Source organism: Patiria miniata, unplaced genomic scaffold (genome assembly GCF_015706575.1).
Source record: "Patiria miniata isolate m_02_andy unplaced genomic scaffold, ASM1570657v1 HiC_scaffold_4, whole genome shotgun sequence".
Classification (NCBI taxonomy): domain Eukaryota; kingdom Metazoa; phylum Echinodermata; class Asteroidea; order Valvatida; family Asterinidae; genus Patiria; species Patiria miniata.
Genome location: NW_024037071.1, coordinates 11,017,385 through 11,043,376, shown reverse-complemented (window position 1 = coordinate 11,043,376; position 25,992 = coordinate 11,017,385). Strand labels below are relative to the sequence as shown.

General features: G+C 40.9%; 2 protein-coding genes across 2 annotated transcripts; both read left to right on the top strand.

Moving 5' to 3' along the window:
- On the top strand, positions 1-22,366 carry LOC119740109 (protein mono-ADP-ribosyltransferase PARP14-like). The gene is made up of 17 exons (XM_038215310.1): positions 1-31; positions 1,230-1,328; positions 2,027-2,164; positions 2,445-3,545; positions 3,796-4,431; positions 4,577-5,062; positions 5,484-5,671; positions 6,222-6,455; positions 6,820-7,041; positions 8,614-8,725; positions 10,856-11,019; positions 13,198-13,446; positions 13,772-13,993; positions 19,433-19,666; positions 19,988-20,209; positions 21,017-21,125; positions 22,227-22,366. The coding sequence occupies exons 1-17, from the start codon at positions 1-3 to the stop codon at positions 22,364-22,366; spliced, it is 4,587 nt and encodes a 1,528-aa protein (XP_038071238.1).
- Positions 22,367-23,763: 1,397 nt separating this feature from the next.
- On the top strand, positions 23,764-24,240 carry LOC119740108. The gene has a single exon (XM_038215309.1). It carries the CDS (start codon positions 23,764-23,766, stop codon positions 24,238-24,240), a length of 477 nt encoding a protein of 158 aa, XP_038071237.1.
- The last annotated feature ends 1,752 nt before the right edge of the window (positions 24,241-25,992 follow it).

Genomic DNA, 25,992 nt, shown 5'->3' with positions numbered 1-25,992 from the left:
ATGAAGAAGCAGGAAATTAAGAAGACACAAGGTAAGTAGCCAGCTTGAGAGATTCAACCCCGTTGTGGTTGATGAGCTTCTACGTGTAGGAGGCAGGTTGGACAGAGCTCCAGAAGCGAAATGCTGTTCGTGGAAGCACGGCCAGAGTGACGCCAGACAAACCACCCTTTATAGCCATTACGGAGTTGATCACTTCGGTCCATTCCTGGTTAAGCAAGGAAGTAGCCGATTTAAAAGATACGGTTGCATCTTCGCGTGCATGTCAAGCAGAGCTGTAGCCTCTGACTGGAGACCTTCATCAAGGCTCTGCGACGGTTCGTCAATTGTCGAGGCCCCCTGGATATACCTTCAGTGACAACGGAATTCGTGTTGAGTGGCATTTCAATTCCCAACAGCTACCCATAAGCGAAGAGTGTGGAGATGGGTCACCCGCTCTGTGAGAAGGATCCTAGAGAATCTCCTTTAGCAACAAACATTAACCGATAAGTCCTGATCACCATCATGGCAAAGGTAGAAGCTATCCCGAACGCTCGACTCCTAACACAACTGAATATTTTCTGAAAAGATGAAGAATCGTTGCTTCCCAACCAACTGCTCTTGCTCCGAAGAAAGCACAGTTTGCCCCTGATATTTTCTCCAAAGAAGATAGCTACCTCCGAAGAAGATGGAGGCAATTCCAGTACCTTGTAGACCAGTTCTGGAGACGATGGCCAGCAAAGGCGGGAAAAAAATTAAAAATAAAAATATTGGTGTTTCAGAAACGAAATAATCTCCTACTCTAAACACCACAAATTGACGTGATGAGAACACAATGGTCATCATAATGCATTTTACAACAGTTACTATAACCTTCAGGAATCACGTTACCCTATTAACGTGATTAATAGATAATATTTAGGTGTAAATAGAACGTAAAAACACCCCCCCCCCCTAAAAACAAAGCCAATGGAAATCACTTACACCAAGTGTAAATTTGGTTTTGGAAAACACCAATCATAGATCCAATTCATTAACAATTCACCAAAGTGGTTTCTCTTGTTTCGTTAGCTGTGATCCCATGTACTTTAAAAATGAGAAATACATATATAATACCATTAACCTTATATATTGTACCTTCCTGCAGATTACTAAATCCCAAAAAAATGTTCACTGAGTGTCATAATTGTTCCATACGTTGCTACAGGTTGGTAAATACTTACTGTTTGCTTATTATTTTGAATGCTTTCTAGACATAGAGAAAGTAATCGCAGACATTTCTTCAGAACCATTGAGTGGAGCCCATTTGACCGCCAAGAAAGTGAAGGAACCAGATTGTATTTTAGTGGATGGTAAGGCTTTACATGCAAGATCATTTTGATAAAATATATAATGTTACATAGTTGTGTGTTCGCAACTTCTTGGTTAGTCTATTTACACTTGTACATTCGGAGTGTCTTGGTTATCATTACTCATTACTGTTAGATACATGGAAACAGTGTGTCCGTCAACATTTGGTACCAGCTAAGACACAAAAAAAATTATAATCAAGTAGAAAACTTTTGGCGTAAAATATACACCTTTCTATGCCCTAAAACAAAATCCAACAACAACCTTGCAAAAATAAACTGCAACACGACTATAATTTCTAAATGTATAAATTTAGCCTTTCCACTTGTTTGACAAGAAAATATTAGCCATCTTCCATCTCGACCGCACGTAAAACATTTGGAAAGTTTTGTTGCTCCCTTTAAATTGATTGAGATTGTGATGACTGTAGTCTTGAAGATTTCTGAAATGTTCAACTTTCCACTTTTGCATGGAATTGCCCATATGGAAGATCTGAAACATTGATATGCTTTGCATCCAATTTGTCAGTCCCGGATACCTCTCAGTTTGAATATGTTGTGATAATCTTTTTTTTCTGTGAGCTTTAACTGTGTGAATTGTTACAGGAAAAATTTTACAATGTAATGTCTTAACAAAATTAGTTAGGCCTACATGTAGGTTGCAGCTTTTAGTATTTTTATAAACTTTTTTTGTGTTGAAGGTCTTTCGCGAGAAACATCTTTGAAGATCATACAGTATTATTTTGGCAACGAGAAGGAAAGTGGCGGCACCGGTGTCAGAGACGTGCAGCAGGGACCAACAGACACTCAGGCTATTGTCTACTTTGAAGACTGGAAAGGTATGCCAAGATTTCATGCAGACACACAGCTACAATAACTTTTTTTTAGTTTTTGTGTGAATACACACTGTCAATATTTTATTCTCATAATTAATAGGCTGTGTTTGCATTGTCTTAAACAAGAAACTTTCAGAATTGTCCTTCACAATTGGAGTATTTATATTTACTTGAATTATTACAGCTAAAAGGATCAAAGATCTGATTCATATCATTCATAGTTATTTACAGTGAAATCTGGAATTGATCAAGTTGTTTTTGCGTTAATTCTTTTATATCATAGCTGTTGGTGACGTTCTGTCTAAACGGAGTCCCCACAAGATTGGTGACACCGAGTTGTTGGTTGAAGAGTATCATGAATGCCTGGGAAGACTGAGTCCAGTAGATGTTCCTACTCCTCATGTCCCTAAGCCAGTCATTGTACAAGTCCAAGAACCCATCATGGAGTTCATCTTCGGGAAGGGCCAACACACAAAGACAAAGTTGATTCAGAAGATTAGGAATGCAAAGGCCATTCTGAAATGGCCGGATGGTGACGACAAGACATCAGCTAGGCTGGAACCTCTTCTGGAAGATAGACAGGGACAATCGTCTTGGCTCCAATGGTCTGAAACTGCTTCCCGAGTTGTGACGGACTTCCTAAACAGGTGTAAGTCATCCAGAATTGCAGTCCCACCGCCATTTTGGAAAGACGTCATTGATAGCATAGATCAACTTAGCACCAAGAGCTTCTCCATTCAGCCTGATGCTAGCACTCATGTAGTCACTCTGACCGGGGAGCAGCAAGACGTTGATAAAGGATGTAATGATATCGATCGAATCATTGAGAAGTCGAGAGCAAAGGCTGAATATGAAGCACAGCATAAAGAAGAAGGCATAACCTTGACAGAAGAGAAGTCCCAGTTTTTTATCATGTGTGGCATCAAGGATAACATTGAAAAAGACTTTCCGAACCTGAAGATCACTGTGATCTCTTTACAAGATAAAATCAAACTAATTTTTGAAGGATCACGTGAGATCGTCCAGGAAGCAGAGCTATCGATGCGGAGGCAGATGGACAGTCTGGAGAGAGTAGAACTCAAAACGGGACGCAACAAAGTTAGGTTTGTTCAGAATGTTACCGACAAGATCCATGAGATCTTGCGATCACAGAGCATTAGAGCAGCATGCAATGGATCCGATGATGGCAAGATCGTCATATCTGGTGCCTCTAAGAAGGATACGGTTCAAGCTAAAGCATACATCGATCAGGAAATACGAGAGGTTGACATTGCTATCAAAGACCAAGCTGCAATGGATGTTCTCCAGAGCCCAAACGGCCAGAGGCTCCTTGAAGAAATAAACAGGCAGAAATCTGTAATGGTAGCCATCAGCAATTATGGAGGTACAATCTGGGGGAAAAACAGTCCCAATAGAAATAATAAAATTTTCAATCATCTTTTACACCGAGAAACCCCAAATCAAACTCCTTTTACTTGGTTTGACATTCAGTTTCCACATATAGTGTGGGGGAAATTGTTATCAGAAAACTTGTAGATTTTCAAAAGGTACACTGTTTAGACATTCTTACGAGGTCAGTTCATTAAAATGTACGTCCCCTCTTGTTAAATTCACTTTATTTTCTTGTTCTGCAGGTAACATTGTTGAATTTGCAGGATTCAAGGATAACTTGGGCGCGACAAAGCAAAAAGTCATGGATTTCCTGAAAGATAATGTAATTGTCAGGAAAACCGTTCCAGCAAACAAGAACAAAGTTTATCTTATCACCAAATTCCATGGCCAGGATCTGGTAAATTTGGAAAAGCAAAATGCTAGAAATCACGTGAAAATCCAACAACTGAGGAATGGCGGCAACAAGGGATTTGTGATTCAAGGAAATGAAGAGGGTTCGGAAGCCGCAAGGCAGGCCATTGCTTCCCTGATAGATAGAATCAAGGGGCAGCAATATCCAGTCTCAAAGACTGGAATGGCCCAACTCTTAAGAGAACAAAAAGGGAGAAGGTTTTTAGAATCGCTTGAATCAGATCACGAGTGTGTTATCAGAGAGAATGTGAAGGAAGACAGCGATGGTGAAGCCAAATTTGAAGAAAGCACAGCCTTGAGACCAGTGGTACCTACAAAGGTGCTCTGCCGAATTGCTCTACCAAATGGCTTTACTTTGAAAGTATGCAGAGGCGACCTGACAAGGCAAAAAGTAGACTGCATAGTCAACGCTGCAAATACGAAACTGAATCATGATACAGGACTAGCAGCTGCTATAGTTGAAGCAGGTATTGCCTAAATGGATAATATATGAAATACGTTAAACACTGTAAATGGAGGGATTCATTCTCACGTGGGCTAATGCGGGTTTTGATGCATTACCTGTAACATTTGGCAGGAACAGATAAATGGTATGTCTTCATTTCTCTTCAGGTGGGAAAGTTATTCAGGATGAATGTGAGCAGATACTGAAGACAAAGGGCCGCCGATTGTTCATGGGCGAGGCTGTTCACACTACTAACGGGAAACTACCCTGCAAGACAGTTATTCATGTTGCAGGACCTAAATGGCCACATCGTAGAGGAGCCACATCTAAGTCAGCTGATGATGAGCCAACTTCCGAAGAGCGTCTACTGTGTGGCAGCATCATCAATTGCCTGAAACTCGCCAATAAGCTGAATTTGCAGTCCATTGCCATACCAGCCATAAGCACTGGTGTTTATGGCTTCCCAGTTGACCTCGCCGCAAAGCAGATCCTTAACGCTGTGGCTGAGTTCTGTCAGAACACGCCCGACCCTACTCTGACGGAGATTCATTTCATCAACAATGACCAGCCAACCTGTGACGTATTCAGAACGGCGGTGATGGATCGATTTAGCCAATTTCATGTCGAGAAAGATGGCACTGACGTTGACAAGTGTTAGTGGATTTGAACATATTGTTAATGCATATTTTATATAGTTATAGCATGCCATAGGTCTGCATATAACGGAATTTGCTTTGTTACAGCATGGTTTTGGAGTGTAAATTTAACTGGTCACTTGACGTAAAAGTTGATGTGCATATCCATCTTCTTTTAGCATATGTGAGACCACAACAATGACCAAGAGTTTGTACAAAACAAAAATCATGTTGGATTTGTTTTCCCCTTTAACTATCATTTTGTTATTGCTTAAAGACCCAATAGTAATAAAATTGCGATCATGTTGCAACATCATGCTGTAGTCGGGGGCAAATGACAACTTTCAAATTTTTATTGAAGCCTTGTCATTTCCTGTTTACAAAGCATCATTTCAACTTAGTAAACAAATATTGATTATTTGTCTAATATCTACCACAGTGCCTGGAGGTGAAAGTTGGGATCCACCAATTGTTGATTTCGTACCACAAACCGCCCATGCTTCTGCTCGAGCTCCAGCTCCAGCCCAAGCCCCAGCCCCAAGGATTACTTCATTTGGGCAAACCATCCTGACAACAATGGAGGGCATCAACATAACCCTGAAGAAAGGAAGCATCACCAGTGAAACGGTAACAGCCATTTTGTCCCTGCATGCATAATCTTTGTAATAATCATGCAGATGATTTATTGCAAAAATATCAGATGATTTATTGCAAACAATATCCGAGTGTTATATTGTGGGGTTCTTTTACAATGAATCTAAACAGAACAGACTCACCAATATGTTGTGAGAGACTTGTCATGTGGGTGCTAACATCTTGAACTGCTCTTTATTGCATACTGGCTTCGTAACATGTAGTTCGTGTCGCGAACGTACATATGCACAGATCAATCATTACAACTCCGAGTGTCAATGAAACAGAGTTGAAATGACTGAATGGGGCATTTTCTGTTTAAACAGGATCTACATACTTTATCTTAGTCAGAATATTCGGTCTGGTATTCAGACTGAAAGATGTCAGTTTTAAGCAAGACGAAGTTTAATTAGAATGATACCAGACATCAACCAACTTGTTTTTCCTGTTACAACTTCAACATGTTTCGCTTTGAAAGAGAAACCTTAGGCTGAATAGGTACATACTCGGTGCATTTGCATTTTTTAATTGTTTTGCGATACAGGTTGATGTAATAGTCAACACTGCTGGAACTGACATGAAGCTAAGTGAAGGTGCAGTGTCTAAGGCCATATTGCAGGCAGCTGGGCAAGCCTTACAGCTAGAGTGCAGCACAGTGACTTCTACTCGTGGGAAAATCCCAGCTGGTGAATACATAGAAACGGGACCGGCTGCTCTTACATGCAAAAAGGTATACCACTGCGTCTGTGAAAGTTACAGTCCAGCCAGAGCTGAGCAGGTGAGAGAGGAGTAATGCATAAGATTTGAAGAAAAGGCGATTGGTATTCGCCAAATTTCATAAGTTTGATTTGAGAAAGGTGCAATTCTTTATTAAACATGTTATTCTTCAATTATTCATTGCTGCACACAATTTCGTTAGGTCAATGCTTCTTCAACCTGGCATTATGCCATAACCACCCCCACCCCCACCCCAAAAAATGCCTGTCTTCCTGCCCCATCAGAATTTGAAAAGTTATAAAGAGTTGCTGTTATAGGAACCTTTTAAACTACGAGTTTCCCTCATTAACACCATTGTAGAAATAAAAGATGGCCTAAAAAGGATTGACAGGAGCAGCGAAAAAGGTTATTACTTTTTGATTTAGTTCCTGAAGGAGCTTGTCCACAGTTTAATGGAGCACGCTGAGCAAGATGGAATGCTTTCCATAGCAATCCCAGCACTCGGTACAGGCAACCTGAACTACCCAGCTGATGTCACTGCCCGGGTCATGTATGAATCAGTCTTGGAATTCAGCAGTCAACATCCGAATGGTGTACTGAAGGACGTCCGCTTTGTAGTGTACGAGAAAGATGTGAGCACTGTGCAGGTATGTTCATCTCAACATTTCAACTGCAAATCTGTTTTGACCATGGGCAACTGTCGTCGAAAAGCACCCCTTCTGCGTTAATTGACTTTCGTTGACCGGGAAACAGCACACATAACTCCTTTTAACACAGATATATTCATACATTTTCAACAAGCTGGCAGGTTGTGTTTAGCCACTCATGAATCATGTCTCATCCAAATGTTTTACATTGTCCTAGTGGCGTAGATTAATTCAAATAATACTATCAGTGAAAAAGAAGGCAAAAGCAGGAATGCGCACAACTTTCTTATTTCACTGCAAATGTGTATTACAAAAACTCGAGATTACACGATGCAGGGCTTAACTCAGGTAATTCTAATATGTAGAAACATATGGTGTAGTGATTTCAGTAAGACGAAGCAAATTCTTTATTTATCAATTTTTCGAGGAAGGGGAGGATGCCAATTGCACCCCCATTGACACTCCTGCGGACGTCCATGTTGAATATATATTATGTTAACAGCAACATGACTTTGCCATTCTCGTCAGGTTTTTGGTCTTCTTTTTTGGGGGGAGGGGGTTCTGAGGGGGGGGGGGGGCAAGCGCCCCCTCTTGGCCTCCCCTGCGACGACCTCATCATAAGAATCTGTGTCTGTGATCCTCCACGTGACCCAGCAGGACCGTGGGCCTTATTCACCCTCATCTATAGCAATTACATTCCCACTTTGCCCAGGTTCAGTAGCAGCGCAATTTAACACCCCATACCTATAGAAAAGTACATCCAAAATTGAACGAAATGCACACTTTTCCCGGGTTCGGTAGTAGCGCAGTGAGGAAATATTACGCATGAGTAATTTTAACACCCCTTTTACGGCAAATTAAATCAATATATTTCCCGAAATTCCTACTTTCCCCAGATTCGGAAGTAGCGCAATATAGGAATATTAACAATGGGTGATATTATCGGCAATTTTCTGTATCAGTTACTTCAAATTGACGTTAATTTTCACTTTGCCCAGGTTTAGTAACAGCTCAATGTAGAAATAATACCAATGTTTAATAAAACCCTTCATCAATGGCAAATTTAATCAAAATTGGCCGAATTCCCACTTTGCCCAGATTCAGTAGTAGCGCAGTGTGGGAATATTGCGCGTGGGTAATTTTAACATCCCTTTTCCATGGCAAATTAAATCAGTATTTCCCAAAATTCCTATTTTACCCAGTTTCACTAGTAGCGCAATGTAGGAATATTAACTATGGGTAATTTTGTAGATCGGTATTTCGATCGAAGTTCACGGACAGAATACGACTATGTAACGACTTGTCATCAATTCTACCAAATTTCCTTAAAAAATGCACAATTTTGAGGGGTCGTGAAACTGGATTGCTGTGCTAAAGTTTATTATATAAATACATGTACATTTTACATGTAAATACCAACATTGCTTATCACCCACAATTAAGGCATGGGCGCTAAATCTTACAGACATGAATTTCCACTTATATTATTATTACATGTAAAACGTGTGCTCGCGTAAATGACAAAAACTGTGAAATCTTTATTAAGTTATTAAATCTTTATGAATTTTGTAGTGTTTTGAGAGCGAAATTCAACGCCTAATGACCCCTGCAACACCAAATGGAGCTACAGGATTCATCCCTTCCGGCCACGAAAAGAAGTTGATAAATACTGTTCCATTATCAGGTAAAAAATATTGTTGTTGTATATTTAACTTACATTAAAAAATACTTTGGAGACTTGATGGCTTCTGATTTGTCGAGACTCAATCACGTGGGTGTATTAACGGTTATGTAAAGACCGGCTTCAGAGAACAAGCGAATTAATGGCCCCTGAACCAGCATCGATCCAGCTAGCTCATGGAAGCCAATGACTTGCCAAATTTACAACAGTCCTACGGTAGCTTGTAACCACCATAGCGTGAAGACTTTCTTGCGCCATCAACACAGTTACCATATGGGTGAGTGCATGAGAGGAAGTTTTCAACATAGATTTAAATCAAATTAGGTTTTGCCCTTCACCTACGTTTAAACACTGTATTCTCAGTCTGTTACCTCCCGAGTGAAAGTTGGAAAAAATCACTCGGGTGGGACTCGATCCCATGATCTCCTGCTTTCTAGTGCAGATGTCTTATCACTCGACCACCGAGCTAACGGGATCGGTTGGCTGGTTCGAATATGATGTACATAGCAGCGGGTACCGCATTAACTATTATTCGGGTTTTCACACCGACGTTTAAACACTATAAATCTTCAAGAAAATGTTTTTGTATGAAAACTGTGTTGAAAGAACACCACAGACGAATAAAAATTGCTCCACGTTCTTTACCATTCACGTACGATCTGTGACCATGAATCTGTTATTTCCGCAGCGACAATCGGTATGGTTTAATGTGTTCACGCCGTGCGCGCAGAGTTCGTATCGTAGTCGTATTTTAATCGTATTGTCTTGTGAATACCTCACAACAGCGTCTGCCAAGCCCCTCGATGTATTCGATATACATGCAAATAAGGGGTCCGGAGCATGCATGTCATGTAGTCAGACTTTGAAATCATCCGCCAACACACCAACCATCCCCTGCATCTTGTTCCCAAGTAGCGTCATCTTCGTCGGTTCGGTCACGTACAGCCGCTGCCTTGAACCTCCACCCCTGCTGCTGTCTCCTACACTTAGCCAATCTTTCAGCAGCGGGAAACACCCACGGGAACACCTTTGATCCATAAGCCTCCAGACTCTGCTGGGTACTTCCTTGGCCCAAGCAATTAATCTAGCCTTTAACCGACACCGATAGCGTCACCTATGGGAAAATGTGACATTTACGCTAGGTAACTGGATAACAGTGTATGAACGAGGTTTTTTTCTGCATTCAATTGGGGACGTTGAACAATAGAGGACAATAGGGTCCCAAATTTGGCGATCGGGTACAAAATTTATAGGACATTATTGGGTATTGCAGACAAAATTATACACTGTGGTGCGTGTACAAACACTGCCTTGTGGGGTCCCGGAACAATGGGAGGTACCCCACAAGGAATGCCCACCGACTTGCGGGGTACCGTTTCGGTACCCCACAAGTTTTTCACGAAATATGGATTTTACTCAAAAACTAGGATTTCCAAGGTGGGTTGATATGTCGCAAATGGAAGATGTTTAGAAAAGGGATATTAGGTCCGAATTTTAGCCCAGGAAATTAATTCAGGTTAAAATAAGGGTATTTTGAAATTGGTGTGTGACGTTGCAAAACTTTAGTACACGAGAACAAAGGAAGTACCCCACATGCCTATGTAAGCGTGTGTGCGTGTGAGTGCGTGTACAAACACTGCCTTGTGGGGTACTGGAACAATGGGAGGTACCCCATAAGGAATGCCCACCGACTGGCGGGGTACCGTTTTGGTACCCCACAAGTTTTTCACGAAATAGATATATGGATTTTACTCAAAAACTAGGAATTTCCAAGGTGGGTTGATACGTCGCAAATGGAAGAGTTTTAGAAAAGGGATATTAAGTCCGAATTTCAGCCCAAAAAATTAACTCTGGTTAAAATAAGAGCATTTTGACATTAGTGTGCGACGTTGCAAAATTTTAGTACACGAGAACAAAGGAAGTACCCCACTTCTACGCCTATGTTAGCGTGTGTGGGTGGGTGGGTGGGTGGGTGGGTGTGTGTGTGTGTGTGTGTGTTGATTTAGGGGGTGTGTTTAATATGCCCTCGGGTTAAATGACACTCTCGAGTTCGCCTTAGTTATTCCCTGTTTAAAAAAACCCACACTTTTAACTTAGGAAAGCATTGATGCTTTGTTTTATACAACCAAATAGGTCCAAGAGGTACAAGTGGTGGTTCACCAGTTGTTGGTGGCGTACCCCAACCAGTCTCTTCCTCTGCTTTAGCCCCAAGGTTTACTTCACCTAGGCAAAACATCTTGACAACAATGGAGGGCATCAACATAACCCTCAAGAAAGGAAGCATCACTGATGAAACGGTAAAAGATAGCTTTTTATTCTCCAGAACCTCAATCAGTTACAACTAATAATTTCAGTAAGTAAATGTCTAGTGTGTTTAACCTATTTTATGATCACTATTTTTCAAAAAAAATGTAGGCGAGAGTTATTTTCTGAGGTGCCATCGGTATGCAAGAAACACGCTCATGCAATACGCACGTGCGCACCTTATAATGTTTACCAATGAGCGACCCACTTAAAGGTCTAAATTTGTGTTTTTAGGTGGTTTAGAAGATGATACATTAAAAGATATAGGTTTTCAATGGCGGCCGTCTTTAAAATCCAAGATGGCCGCCGCAAGGTATCTGGACAAATAAACAATTTGGCCCTAACCCAAATGGCTCAGTTATGTTCCTTGACCATGGAAATATATGTTTAGACACCAAGATTTATGTCCTAAGTGGCTTAAAGACGCAAAACATGTATTTGTAGATATAGGTATCAAATTGCAGCCATCTTTCAAAGACAAGATGGCCACAATGATGTATCTGGACAAACCAACCATTTGACACTATCCTATATGGAACAGTTGCATTCCTTGAAACTAAAAATGTACGTTTAGACACCAAAATCTGTATCCTAAGTGGCTTAGAAGATGAGATATAGATAGATATAGTTTTTCAATGGCCGCCATCTTTAAAAATCCAAGATGGCCGCCATAATGTAATTGGATAAAGTGGTTTCTATCAAAAATTCAAAGCTAAGGCTATCAGGAACATATATGGGAAATTTGGCGCTTCTGTCCGGAATGTTCACATTCATTCCAAAATCTGGCCTAAGCATGATGTGGCAGAGCCTTTCCCTCCCCCAAGTACATATCTTAGGCATATTTGAGGCCTAAATGGGCATTATGCTTGGTATGAAGTGACAATACGAGCTTGGATTTAAACGTAATCAAATTATGCTGGACTGACTACAAGCATGTCAATGTTCACTTTTGAGACCCAGTTACCTTGTCTGCATTGGGAAAGAGTGATCATTTGTGTATCTTGTGGAGACCCGAAGTGCAGGGTATACAAAAACAGAGCAGCAAAAGGACATACCGTCCCATGAAAGATTCACAGTTGAGAGTGTTTGGTGGGTTGATCAAAGAACAGGACCCCTCTCCTGGCCTAACGTTCTCTAAGCTGAAAATACCCAACGTAAGGCAGACGCACTTTACGAGTCTATCCATGACGCAGTTGATAGATTCTTTCCTATGTAAACAATAAAAACCCAAAGCAATATTAAACCTTGGATGCCAATAGAAAGTTACATCACTTGTAAAAAAAACAAAGAGACAGGTTGCGTTCAGATCAGGTAGAGTCGAGGTGTACAATAAATTTCGTAATAAGGTCATAAGAGAGATTAAGAAGGCCAACAGAGTCTGCATTCTACAAGAAACAAATCCAAGAAAGTGGTACCAGCAGATAAAATTAATGACTGGCAACACTAAATATGTCCTCAGAATACCTGTCCAGGGAGTGAGTGATGACGAGGTTTCTTCTTATATCCCCCCTCTCGATATTGGTATTCTCGAGGCCTACTTACAAGCCATATGGAGCCACCACCATCATTCTATTCTTGGGAAATGTACACTGAGCTAAAAAAAAAAAAAAAAAAAAAAAAAAAATCTAACAAAGCAAATGGTCCCAATTGGATTTCTCCCAAGCTTGTTAAAGAATTTGCCTGTGAGTTGAGGAAACAATGGAAAAAGGTCATAGTAGTACCCATACCGAAGACAAAGCCCACCAGGGCTAATAAACTCAGGCCAGTTTCTTTGACTGACTGCTTTGCAAAGATAGGGGAGGGTTTTGTATTACTGGGTTTGGGATGATATTCAAGACAAAATCGAACCTCAGCAATTTAGCAATATCATTGGCATTTCCACCTCCCATTATCAGTCTCCTCCATAAAATACAGCCATTTTGCCCCTGCATAATCGTCGAGATAATTTAGGTGAATTATTGCAGAGCTATCCGAGTTTCAACAAATATATGCTTAGAATACTAGATTTGGATATTTCCCGTGTCTACATGATCTAAATTCTTTATCTAAGTCAGAATCTAAGTTGTTTTGTGTTGTTTTACTGTTACTGGAACATCAACTTTCTCTTTGCAAGAAAAGCCTCTCTGTTGAATAAGTACATACACGTGTATCTTAATTGTTTGGGTTTACAGGTCGATATAATAGTCAACACTGCTGGAAGTGATATGAACCTTAGTGGTGGTGCAGTGTCTAAGGCCATATTGCAAGCAGCTGGGCAACGCTTACAGCTAGCGTGTAACAACGTGATTTCTAGTCGAGGAAACATCCTACCTGGTGAATTCATAGAAACGGGCCCAGCAAATCTAACATGCAAAACAATCTACCACTGCGTCTGTGAAAAATACAGTCCAGCCAGAGCAGAGAAGGTGAGAGGAGCAATGCATATAATTCGGAGAGAATGAGGTGGGGGCGTTCACCAACTTTCTTACTGTTTGAATTGAGAAAGAATTTCTTCGACAACCTTTTACTTATTGCCTCACAATAATTCGCCATTGTTAATGAAACTTCAACCTGGCTTTAATGCCATAACCCTCACAAGGCCTGTACGTGTTCCTGTCCAATCAGAATTCGGAAAGTAAAAGAGAGACCCTTTTTTGAAACTACGACTGAACTATAAGTGCCCCTTATGTACAGCACTGTACACTTACAAGATATATAAAACGGACTTAGACAATTATTGAAGAGGACGATTATTTCATGATTAAGTTCCTGAAGGAGCTTGTCCTCAGTTTGATGGAGCACGCTGAGCAAGATGGAATGCTTTCCATAGCAATCCCAGCACTCGGTACAGGCATACTGGATTACCCCGCTGATGTCACTGCCCGGGTCATGTATGAATCAGTCTTGGAATTCAGCAGTCAACATCCGAATGGTGTACTGAAGGACGTCCGCTTTGTAGTCTACGAGAAAGATACGAAGACTGCGCAGGTATTTACATATCAAAATTTCAACAGCAAATCTTTCCTCACCATGAACAACCGTCGCCAAAAACCACCCCCTTGTGTGTTCCATAAGGCAAGTGTATTTTGGCCGGGAACCACACACAGAACTCTTTCTACACATGGTAATCCGTATTTTTAGAACACTTCTATTTATTGTACGAGTTCCGTTCAAATCGACTTTTGCAGATGGCTGTATAGTATTGTACAAAGTGACTTTGGCAGGCTAAATCAGTGTGTTTTTCTTCAGATTAACTAATGGTTGTTGTAAGTTTGAAACCACTTTAAAAGAATATGTGACTTTCCTACCTTTTTTGCAGTCAGCCGTGCACTTTGTAAACTTGTAGTTTTCACAACACCTGTAGTTCTCACAAAATTTAACTTGTTGACATTCTAGATGGTCTCATAACAAGCTGTTGAGATGACAAGAAATATCAGAATGTCACTTTTGAGCGCCATTTAGTCAGTTGTTTTGGTGAGTCTGTTAACCTTATATGGAACGAGGTCCTGAAGATAATGATTACCACATGTGCAGTAACTTTTGATTGTCATTTAGTCAGTTGTTTTGGTAAGTCTGTTTATTGGAACGGGGTCCTAAATATCATGATTACCACATGTCACTTTTGACTGTCATTTAGTCAGTTGTTTTGGTGAGTCTGTTAACCTTATATCAGAATGTCACTTTTGAGTGTCATTTAGTCAGTTGTTTGGTGAGTCTGTTAACCTTATATAGGAATAGGGTTCTAAAGAAAATGATTACAACATATATATTCAATGCGATTTAACAAGCTGTCACGTTTGTATGTTTTGCCACTCATGCATCAACCATGTACTTCGTGATAAAACAGAAATGTCGAACTTTTGATCCTAAATAAACTTGTGTAACGAAAAGTGTGGGTTTCTAATGTAAAGTCTATAACTTGATTTATTTGTAACCTACTAACTGTACAAAATTAAGTTAAGTTGTAAATTTGGAAGACCCCATTTGTTTCTGAATGATACATTATTACAAAAATTTGGTCAAAGTTCACAGCAACATGTTAAAGGTCATGGTGCCCTACTTTTCACAAAATTTAATTTTCACAAAAGAGTTGATTTGAGCATGCCATTCTCATTATTTTAGTACCACGTTTGTGCATATTTGTTGAAAAATGACACGGTTATGGCATATCTGTACCAAACAGGTGATATTTGTATCTAAAAATGCATTTTTTGGGTGGTTTCTGCCCTGACTACATGGTAGGCCGGATAGGGCTAAAAAACTGGTGTGCATTCACAGCTCATCAGGATCTACAAGCCCAGCAGTTTTTATCAAAATCGGAAGACTTAAGGTAAAAAGGTGAGTTGTTTGACATGGAATGACCCATGTGTCAGACTTGGTCCCAATTACAGACCTAATTACGTGTGAAATCTTTATTAAGTTATAATGTCTGTATAAATTTTGTAGTGTTTTGAGAGTGAAATTCAACGCGTGCTGACCCCAGCAACACCAAACGGAGCTACAGGATTCATCCCTTCTGGTCACGGAAAGAAGATAAAACAAACTGGCTTGTCAGCAGGTAAACCAACGCATTAAGCTCTATTTGAAAATCATTACCCCGTCCTTTGATTTTACTTCTGCAATAATAGGGTTCACCCCTTCTGGCCACGGAAGGAAGTCAAAGAAAGTTGGCTTTCATCAAGTAAATAATGGTGGTGTAGATTAATCTAACAGTGCATGGTAAGTAAAAAAAAATAAAAGGAAACGCAAATGGTGCCCCTTATTTTTTAATTAAGCAGTTTTTAGCATAAATGATGAAAGGTTTGTGGAAACACCATGTGTGACTAATTTCTCAACAAAAAGAATGTTTCTGAAAAGAACCAGAAGTATAAACTCTGAAGAGTTTTATACCTCTGTATAAACTCTTAAGAGTTTATACCTCTGAGGTATAAACTCTTAAGAGTTTATACCTCTGGTTTTTACCTCTGGTTCTTTTCAGAACCAGAGGTTCAGAACTTGGAAAAAATATATCTCGTAAAAACGAACTTGGAAAAAATATATCTCGTAAAAACGAACTTGGAAAAAATATATCTCGTAAAAACGAACTTGGAAAAAATATATCTCGTAAAAACTAACTTTGGGAAAAATATATCTCGTAACAACCAATTTTGAAAAAATTTATCTCGTAAAAACGAATTTTGGGGAAAATATATCTCGTAAAAACGAACTTTGAAAAAATATATCTCGTAAAAACGAACTTGGAAAAAATATATCTCGTAAAAACGAACTTTGGGAAAAATATATCTCGTAAAAACGAACTTGGAAAAAATATATCTCGTAAAAACGAACTTGGAAAAAATATATCTCGTAAAAACGAACTTGGAAAAAATATACTTCACTTTTTTCAAAATATATACTTGATGGCACTACAGAGCTTTCGTATGGATAACGGAACTAGGCTGGGGATGAGTAAGTGAGCGAGTATGGGTGTGAGTGAGGGAGTCTTGCCCTTGGTGTTGATTGAGTGGGTGGATATGATGTGCCCTTTGGGGCAAATGGCACCCTCAACTTCGCCTTGTTTTCCCCTGTTAAAGACAAATACATTTCAACTTTAAGAAAAAAAAAACATTGATTCTTCGCTTTATACACACCAAAGGGCCTACAGGTGCAAGTGGAGGTTCACCACTTGCCCCTGCCCCTGCTCCAGTCACAGTCCCAGGGATTACTTCATCTGGTAAAAACATCCTGACAACAATTGAGGGCATCAACATAACCCTGAAGAAAGGGAGTATCACCCATGAAACGGTAAAATTACTTTGTATTCTCAAGAACCTTTAATCAGTTACGATTATTAAGTAAGTAAATGTATGGTCTTTTTCCTAGCCTAATGATTAATAGAGACTACTTATTAAAGCGAGAGCCATTTTCTAAGGTGCAATCAGGATTTCCAGAGTCAAGCTCAGTTGATACGCACTCACAAAATACCAATAACCCTCTGTACTAATTACGTCTCGCAATGTTTACCGCAGTGCATTGTGGGATTGAGTGGGGGTCGTCGCACCGCGATAGCTATAGAAAACATATAGTATTGTGTATTTGGGTCTGATTTATTTTAATTTTGCACCAAACACTAAAGCTATCGAAAACGACCCTCAAATGCGATAAAACCTCGTCTTAATTAATCTTAACTATATTCCAGGTCGATGATTCCTAAAAAATAATGGAGAATTTAGGTATGCACATGGTACTACGCGTATACATCGAGCGTGACAGTGTACGGTGGCGCCAGTACAGCTGGCAACGAGCGACTTGCTGCGGCAGCTGCTTCGGGAAACATGTTGCTTCAAGTAAGAGCGGTACGTGCAACCTCGAAATGAATGATTAAACCAAATAAGTACATCAAAAAGTTACCCGCGGAAAATACATACATACAAAAAGACAGATCGCGTTCTGTGAATTAAATTGCAGAAATTTTCTCCACCAATTTTGTTTGGCAGCTGGGACCGAGTTGACTCGGGACCGGGTTTACCCCGACCGAGTTAGGTTCGAGTCAACTCGGTCCAAATCCATGTCAGTTCGAGTCAATCATTACCAAGTCAACTCGGTACCACGTTAACTCGGTCTCAGGTTTACTAGGTTCCAAGTCAACTCGGTCCCACATCAACTTGCTGGGGAAAATGCTCTAGCAAGGCACCGGGAGCGAAAATCAAACTGCGTCATGTTAGTGGCCATGCCATGTTAGTGTACATCAACAAAAGTGGTTACGTCATACACCTCTGAGGCCATTCCTTTGCCGAGGTTACGGGTTCCACACAAACCGTGCCTTATATGTAGCGGTGCCCACAAAATGAACGGCATCGTTAAGTAACGTATGCAGTTATTTATCTTATTTTCCAACGGATAAGAAAAAATGATGAAAAGTGACCACCGTGCTATAAGCCCAGGTTTGTGTGGAACGCGTGACCTCAGCAAGGCGTGATATCAGCGGTGAATGACGTAACCACTTTAACGCGTATTGTTGATGTACCCTAATATGGCACGGCCCAATAACATGGCACAATTTTATTTTTTTTCCCTATAGTGCCTTATTGCTAGAGCATTTTCTCCCCCATCAAGTTAATTTGGGACCGAGTTGACTTGGGACCGAGTTGACATGAACTGACTTGGATTGGGACCGAGTTGACCCGAAACCAACTCAGTCGGGGTCAACTCGGTCCCTAGTCAACTCGGTCTTAGTTGCCAAACAAAATAGGTGGAGAAAAGTTCTGCAATTTGATTCACAGAACGTGATATGTCTTTGTTTTGTAAGATGTATTTACCGTGGTTAACCTTTTGATGAATTTATTTGGTTTAATCATTGATTTCGAGGTTGTACGATTGTACCGCTCGTACTTGAAACAGCGTGTTTCCCCGCCAGCGGCTGCCGCAGCAAGTCGCTCGTTGCACGCTGTACTAGCGCCACTACACAGTCACGCGTGCAGTATAAGCGTAGTACCGTGCGATATATGGCCATCGTGACTATAGCGTTGTGCATAACTAAATTCTCCGTTATTTTTAAGAATCATCTACCTGAAATATGGTTAAGATGAATTAAGACGAGGTTTTATCACATTTGAGGGTCATTTTCGATAGCTTTAGTAACGCAATTAAAATAAATCAGACCCATTATACTTAATACTACATGTTTTCTATAGCGATCGCGGTGCGGCGACCCCCACTCAATCCCACAATACACTACGGTAAACATTGCGTGACGTAATTAGTATACAGAGGGTTATCAGTGGCAAATAGTGCTACCAAAATGTGTGTATATATATATATATATATATATATATATTTATGCCCTTTAAAAATGCGTTCGGCTAGCCGCTGAACGCGGTTCTACCTCAAAATGGCATTTATGTCTGTGCACAGACTTTTTGTAAATATCCTTTATTGTGCAGGTGCGGTAGCTATTGCATTCAAAATGAAGCATGATGTCGAAGAGCTCTGCTCTTACCCAAATGCATATTTGAAGCATTTTTGAGTCTTATGGGCATTTTGCTTGGCATCAAATGACAATTTGACTTTGGTCGAACGTAATCGAATTTTGCGGGATTGAAGAAGTATGGCGAGCAAGTTGTTGGTAAAATGAACCATTGGGCCCTTGCATAGTCTTTTGAGATAATTTAGATGAATTATAACAAAGCTATCCGAGTATCAACAAAGCTATGTTTAGAATACTAGAATACTAGGTGTCTGCATGATCTTATTCTTTATCTTAGTCAGATATTCAGACTGCAAGATATCAGTTTTAAGCAAGATGAAGTTTTATGACCTGATATCAGACATTTCACAACAACTAAAATTGTGTTTGTCCTGTTACCTCAAGTTTATCTTTGCAACATAACAATAGCCTCATCGTTGAAAGGTACACACATGTTTATTCTAATTTGTTTTGCTTTACAGGTTGATGTTATAGTGAACACTGCTGGAACTGACATGAACCTAAGTGAAGGTGCAGTGTCCAAGGCCTTATTGCGGGCAGCTGGGAAAGCCCTACAGCTGGAATGCAGTACAGTGACTTCTACTCGTGGGAAAATCCCAGCTGGTGAATTCATTCAAACGGGACCGGCAGCTCTAACATGCAAAAAGATCTACCACTGCGTCTGTGAAAAATACAGTCCAGCCACAGCAGAGAAGGTGAGAGGAGTATAGTAATGCATAACATTTGAAGATATGGAGATGGGGGATTCACCAAGTTTCTTACTGTTTGGTGTCATTCTGTAACGTTTTACTCATAACCTCAAAAATGTTCGTACTTCAACCTGGCTTTTATGCAATAACCCGCACAAAGCCTGTGTTCCTTCCCCATCAGAATTTGCAAAAGTAATAAAGAGAGTTCCCGTTTGTTTGGACTTTGACTAAACTATGAGACTGCCAATCATTAACAGCACTGCAAAAATACAAGATAGATAACGGATGACATGAGTAGCGAAACGGGTGATTATTTTTATGATTTAGTTCCTGAAGAAGCTTGTCCTAAGTTTGATGGAGCACGCTGAGCAAGATGGAATGGTCTCCATAGCAATCCCAGCACTCGGTACAGGCATACTGGATTACCCCGCTGATGTCACTGCACGGGTCATGTATGAATCAGTCTTGGAATTCAGCAGTCAACATCCGAATGGTGTACTGAAGGACGTCCACTTTGTAGTCTACGACAAAGATGTGAAGACTATTAAGGTATTGGTTGCAAACCCCTAACTGTTCAAAGCAATTCTTTGCCAAACACGGTCTTATAGTCTTTACACTCGTTACACTTCGTTGGTCAAGCAGGATTACTAGTGATTAGGTTATGGGGGAGGGAAGGTGCCGGTACACCTCAAAAACCTATCACCTTCGGTATGTTTTAATGCTTAGTATGTCCCCAATAGGAAATGTTAACAGCAAACAATTTAGTGATGGCCTCTGTTACGAGGTCACTTTTGAACCCCCTCTGCTATCGTGAGCTGATATAGGGTTGGAAGGGGATGAAACAAAATCAATCTTAATCTTTAAGTGTTTCAAAATATCTAAGTCGCCATTGAAGTTAATTATAAAGGGCGCAAGAGATCAAACCAACATTATGTCGACATATATTTTGAACGCCTCCGAATATTTTGCTTAAGTTTAATCATTGGCGGTTCAAATTTGATCTTAAAAGCAAGCATGGTAAACAGCACATAAGTGTTGTTTGTCTGAGTGTAGTTGAACGTATTTGAGAGTAAGGTCTCGGTAAATTGAAAATTCACCATTTTTGGAATGACACAAGACCCACATGCTGTATCAAAAAATAATCAAATAGCACTTTGGGTAGAAGTTGATAAATCAGTCTTTCAGGTACAAGGGAATTTATTTAACAATCTTAGGGTAGACTGGTACCTCCATGGTCAACGAACCATAGAGTTGTTAGTCATTACTTCTGCTTGTCTCAACAATTTGTGGACCTCATGCATGAACAGTATATGGCTAACTGAATTCCTTGTTCTGAAATCTTCGTTTATGTTGTAGTGTTTTGAGGGCCAAATTCAAACGCTGACCTCTGCAACGCCAGGAGGAACTGCAGGACTCACCCCTGTTGACCTCGGAAAGAAGTTGAAACAGGCTGGCTCTTCACAAGGTAAATAAACGCATGTAGCTCCATTCGACTGTGACTTACCTCGTATCTTTGTGTTGACCCCTGCAACACCAAGATTAGTATACAGGATTCACCCCCTTCTGGCCACGGAGAGAAGTTGAATCAAGCTGGCTCTTTAACAAACGCATGTAGCTCTATGTTTCACGTGTGTTCAAGCTCATTGCGTGCGTTTGGTCCATTATGTCCTGCAACAGATTTTGACGAGCGACCCATTATGCCCGACAGCCCATTATGTCCGACCCATTGTGTCCGACAGCCGATAATGTCCGACCCGTTATGTCCGACGGCCCGTTATGTCCGACGTAGTAATTCAGATCTCCTATGTTTATTTAGTGTAGAGGACGCTCAGGGGCGACAAAAAAATTAATATCGAAGGCAACTTAACGTCTTATCCAATACACGTGCATTATGTGTCATGCGCAGCGGAAGGGTTGACCAGTGTTATTGTTCAAACAGAGGGGGGGGGTGTTGAGAAATATCATGCGTCCTGGAGAAACAAGCCCATCCGCATACGACGAGCGAAGAGGGCATTGGAGCTATAATAGTCTCTTCTTCAGAGCGAGCGATAAACCATGCCCTTAAGGAAAGTAGGCCTAAACGGTTTACGCTTGACTGTTGTTACGAAAAAGCGACCCGATTCCCATGATAGATGTTAACTTTGCACTCTATAAGTCTGAGAAGATTCCTTGGTTACATTGCGCATGCCTTAGCAGAAATTATTGGGACAGTGAAAAGTCACATTGTAAGGGTATTTAGAACCCAACATATAAGTTGAACTGGACCAGCTTTCATAGGACACTCCGTTTTCATATGACAACGTTAACCAACTTTCCGAGTCTGTTTGACCCGCGGAAAGAATTGGGTTACGGAAACCTGGGATTCCCGGTATCAATTTCGGTTCAAATTCGACCCTCTACTGTTAAGAGTGAATGCTTCTAGATATTGGGCTATGTGGCCGCACTGTGAGTGTTAAATTAAGATTTGTCTTCCACATTATCAGCAGTGAAGACCTGCAAAGGCTCCTTTGCCTGAATGTTTTGCCCTCGAAACTTCTGCTGCTTGGTGATTTGAACCTCCATGCAGACTGTCCTGAGAAACCGGATGTCGCCCAGATGTCTGCCATTCTCTCTGCTTCAGGACTGAAACAACATGTTACTGAGCCTACGCATGCACAAGGACACACTCTAGATTGGCTGGTGACCAGAATCAATGAAGATGGATAATTGATCAATCACAAGGTCGACATGAACGAAATGTCTGATCACGCTGTGGTTTCTTGTAAACTTAATCTCACTTAACCGAAAGTGGTGATCACTTCATCTTCATCCCGCAACTATGGTAAGATAGATCACACAACTTTTGCAAATGATCTGTCAGATCACCTTCATCAGCATGTGTGTCATGATGGAACTGTTGACAAATTCTTGAACGATATTGATAATGCCATTATCACAGTTCTCGACGTACACGCACCTACGTCATCCTGCTCTAAGCCAAAGCGCCACAGACCTAAGTGGTATAACAACTTAATCGATGAGGCAAGACGGTGAGCGTCGCCGAGCTGAACGCAAATGGCGTAAGCAAAGACCTAACGCTGACAAATGTGCCTTTGACGCAGTCAAGCGCACCGTCTCTGAAACTCTTGCTTCTGTTAGATGCAGTTTCTACAAGGAATCCTTGACTAACACAAATCCTAAAATCGTCTTCCGTACCATCAATGAATTGATTGGCAGCAACCCACAAGTACCTACCGTTTCAATCTCACCAACTGCGCTGGCCAACCAATTTAGTCAACGTTTTACGGAGAAGGTAAAGAACATTCGTTTGTTTATTGCTGATCACCATGTCGACGAGCAACTGTCTGTTACCTCACCGTCTCCAGATTGCCAGTTGTCTGATTTTTCATCCTGTCACTTCTGAAAAAATCTTGAAGATTGTTCAGCGATCTACCAATAAATCGTGCCAACTGTATCCAATTCCCACATGGTTACTCAAGTGTCACATTATGACCTTTCTTCCCAAGTTGACTGAGATTGTTAAAGCATCCTTACAATCAGGTGTCTTTCTGGAGAGTCTGGGGGATGCAATAGTAACACCAATCTTGAAAAAGCCTTCACTGGATAAAGAGGATCTTAAGAATTATCGCCCAGTTTCTAACATCCGCTACCTGTCCAAAGTCATTGAAACAGTAGTCCGCTCCCAACTCACTCAATACCTGGACGATCACAAGCTACTGGATCCGTTGCAGTCAGCATACAGAGTTGGTCACAGCACCGAGACGGCTCTGCTCAGGGTACACAATGACATCCTCCGTACAATGGACAACAGCAGAGCTGTTTTCTTAGTAATGCTTGACCTCTCTGCAGCTTTGGATACTCTTGACCACGATATCATACTGCAACGCTTTCGTGATCGATTTGGAATCACTGCAACAGCCCTTCAGTGGTTCTCGTCCTACTTCACAGGAAGAACACATTAGGTTCATGCTGCAGGTGCCAACTCCGATGTCCATCACCTTGAGTTTGGTGTCCCTCAAGGATCTGTTATCGGTCCACGTGCTTTCACCATGTACGTTACTCCTATTGGGGACATCCTTCATCGGCATGGAGTAAGTTACCACATGTATGCTGATGACATTCAAATCTACCTGGATTTTAATCCTACCATTCCGTGTGATGCTGAGTGCTGCTTGTTTAGGCTATCCAACTGCATTCAGGATGTTCAAACCTGGATGCTTGCAAACAAACTCATGCTGAATGAAAACAAAACAGAGTTTTTCATAGCATCGTCGCCATATCATTCCAAACGTCTTCAGCTACTAACCCTCACGATAGGCAACACAACCATCAATCCTGTCTCATCTGTTCGGAACTTGGGAGTAACCTTTGACAACTCCATTTCAATGAGTCAACATGTCACTGGTCTGTGCAGGTCCATTAACTATCACATACGCAACATCACAATGATCCGCAAATACCTGGACTACGACACCTGTCATTCTGTTGTTCGTGCACTGGTACTCTCACGCCTTGACTACTTCAACTCTCTTCTCACCGGACTTAAGCAACACGATCTCAACCGCCTACAAAAACTCTAAAACAAGGCTGCTCCACTGATCCATATGAAGCCGAAGTATTTCCATGCCACACCTCTGCTCCTGGATCTCCATTGGCTTCCAGTCAACCAGACGGCACTGAACATGTACAAAACTGTATCCAACACTTTCCCACCATACATTTCGAACACATTTGATTTCAGCAAACCCAAACGTGAAGGTCTTCGATCACAATCTAATCTGGTGGTACCTCAATCCTCCAGAAAGTTTGGAGATCGTGCATTTTCCATCGCTGGTCCCCGTAGCTGGAACTCTCTCCCCATATCCGGAACGCTTCATCTGTAGAGTAGTTTAAAGCTATAGTCCATCATTTGCAGCCATCCGAAAAAGTAACTGGCGTATTATTGTTAAAAAACATACTTGTTGAAAGATAGTAAGGGGACAGAACTCCCTGTGAAATTATTCTTTCTGGCGAGCTGTCATTTTGAAGTAATCAACGAAAGAAGGCATTTCCAACGGTGCGTCTTAAGACGCACCATAGGAAAATTTAAATTAGTAGTTCGTTTTGTTATTCGGCGCAGCGCGCGCAAGCATTGGCACGACGCACAGGCGCGCGCAGTTGCTATAATTCGTCGGATCAGTGCGCGACATCGCGTAAAGCTGTAATTCAAAACAATTCAAAATATGATTCAGCAACTTTTGATTTGAAATTGAGATCCTAGAATGCTGTTATTCTCGGAATATACAGCTGAAGCTGAGCTGAAACTTCATCAGATTAGTTGTTTAGTATCCTTCATTAGATTTTGAACACTTTTGTTGCTTCAAACGAACAAAATGCACATATTACAAATGATGGACTATATCTTTAAGGGACTCTTAAAAACACATCTGTTCAATCGTATCTTCTAATTTTTATTTGATTCTGCTGTAAGACATGTATTTATATGCTCTTATTTGGATAATCACATTTTGGTTTTGGTTGCATTCTCCCCAAGCGCTTTGCATCCTTTGGAAAAGGCGCTTTATAAATAAGGTTATTATTATCATTTTAAAATTCGTCGATCGACCGTCGCACATAAGAGGGTCGGACACAGTTGGCCGTCGGACACATTAGGTTGGACATTATAGGCTGTCGGACACATAAGTTGGACATAATCAGCCATCGAAAATGATGGATCGGACATAATCGACCGCCGGAGACATTGGTGCGGACAAAATTATTCGTCGGACATAATCGGCCTTCGGACACAATGGGACGGACATAATCGAACGTCGGACATAATGGGTCGGACAAAATCATTCGTCGGACATAAGGGGTCTGGCATAATCGGCCATCGGAAACAATGGGACGAACATAATCGAACGTCGGACATACTGGGTCGGACATATTCATTCGTCGCACATAATGGGTTGGACATAATGGACAAAACGGACATAATGGGGCAAAAAAGGTAAGAGACAATATGGTAAAAAAAAAAATTGAGGACAGTTTCAGTCAAAAGGATCCTAAAAGTGCATGGCGTGGACTGAAAACTATCACCGGCTGCGGACTAAAGACAAAAAGCATCGATCCACCGGATAACTTTAACGAATTTGTAAATGAACTAAATGTTTTCTTCAGTCGCTTTGACGTATAACAGACTTTAGCTATGTAAACATGCAAATTGGAGAGGCGCTGAATGTAAAGGCAAATAACAACAATAGGCTGGAACTCAGTAGGCCGACTGTGGAAAATACTTCAAAGAAAGCAAAAACTAATAAAGCAAAAGGATTTATGATCCAGACGGAGTCTCC

Bases quoted from the DNA above. Each gene is read 5' to 3' on its own strand.
- LOC119740109 (XM_038215310.1), top strand. From the start codon at position 1: ATGAAGAAGCAGGAAATTAAGAAGACACAAG. The intron at 5,063-5,483 runs GTTAGTGGATTT...TATCTACCACAG, and splicing joins TGGCACTGACGTTGACAAGT to TGCCTGGAGGTGAAAGTTGG. The intron at 5,672-6,221 runs GTAACAGCCATT...TTTGCGATACAG, and splicing joins GAAGCATCACCAGTGAAACG to GTTGATGTAATAGTCAACAC.
- LOC119740108 (XM_038215309.1), top strand. From the start codon at position 23,764: ATGTATGCTGATGACATTCAAATCTACCTGGATTTTAATCCTACCATT.